This window comes from Cryptosporidium hominis (genome assembly GCF_000006425.1).
Source record: "Cryptosporidium hominis TU502 chromosome 5 CHRO015124, whole genome shotgun sequence".
In the NCBI taxonomy this organism is placed as follows: Eukaryota; Apicomplexa; class Conoidasida; order Eucoccidiorida; family Cryptosporidiidae; genus Cryptosporidium; species Cryptosporidium hominis.
The window spans coordinates 1-1121 of NW_666426.1; the positions used below are offsets into that span (position 1 = coordinate 1).

A 1121-nucleotide genomic window follows, 5' to 3' on the forward strand; every position below is an offset into this window, starting at 1 on the left:
TGAAATTTTTGTTTCTTCAACATATTCTGTTCTATCTACTTAATCTTCTTAATTGTCATTATATTATATTTTTCATTGTTTATTCACTACTTGTCATTAATATTTTCTTTTATCAATTTATTTACTTATTATTATTTTTATTATCTTAATTAATTATTATCAAATATGTAATCTTCAATTCAATTAAAAAAAAAAATAATAATAATAGTAATAATTTAATATTTATTTACGATATTAATTTTTATTATTCAACTTATTTGTATTAATAATTATTATTTTATATTATTTATTATTATTATTTTTTAACAAAAAAAAACTAAGTCATTAAATGTCCAATTTTGACGCTTACTATTGCATGCAATAATAATTAAAATTATTTTTCTTGTCCACATTAATAATATAATTTTTTTTAAATATCTATACAATACCGGTATGACTATTAGAAAAAAAAAATTACATGTAATTTCCACATGAAAATTAATTATAATTTTTTAAATAGTGATTTCATTATAAATTCCAAAAATTTTTAGAAGCAAATTATTTTTTTTTTGAAAAAATAAATAACTCATTAATAAAATCTTTAATGAAACAAACTATGTGTAGATTATAACCTAATTATAAATAGCAATAAATTTATTGTTCATTTTTTTTTCTTATTTATAATTAGTCATTTTATTAATATGTATCAAGTAGCTACAAACTAATCATTGTAAAACAATAATTTAATTTAAATATTCCAAAACTTTATTCACTTTTTATTATGACTTTCATTATCTTTAAAAAAAAAAAAAAAAAATCATGCCGACTTCCCCCTCGTTATAAATCTATTTCTTTCAATTCAATTTTGATATTTTCCCCACACTCTGCAAAATTACCGCCCACACTTTTAGGCGGGAAGTGTGGATGTATAGTCAGGAAATGCACAAAGTGGTCAGAAAAAGGAGTAAGAGAAATGTTTATTAGATTTGTTTTAATTTACTGCAGATTTATTAAAAAAAAAGAAAATGTGGAAGATCAGAAGGTATTTAATTGATTTATTTTAGATTGGTTAAAATTATTAATTTAAAACAAATCAATTATATTATACTATGAATTTAAAGGTATTAATAAAGAAAATTTCA

The 1121-nt window shown here is 18.6% G+C and overlaps 1 protein-coding gene across 1 annotated transcript; it reads left to right on the forward strand.

Annotated features, from left to right (window-relative positions):
* Positions 1–760: 760 nt before the first annotated feature.
* Positions 761–1033, forward strand: Chro.50364 (hypothetical protein). Its single annotated transcript, XM_659833.1, has 1 exon — positions 761–1033. One exon carries the CDS (start codon positions 761–763, stop codon positions 1031–1033), a length of 273 nt encoding a protein of 90 aa, XP_664925.1.
* The last annotated feature ends 88 nt before the right edge of the window (positions 1034–1121 follow it).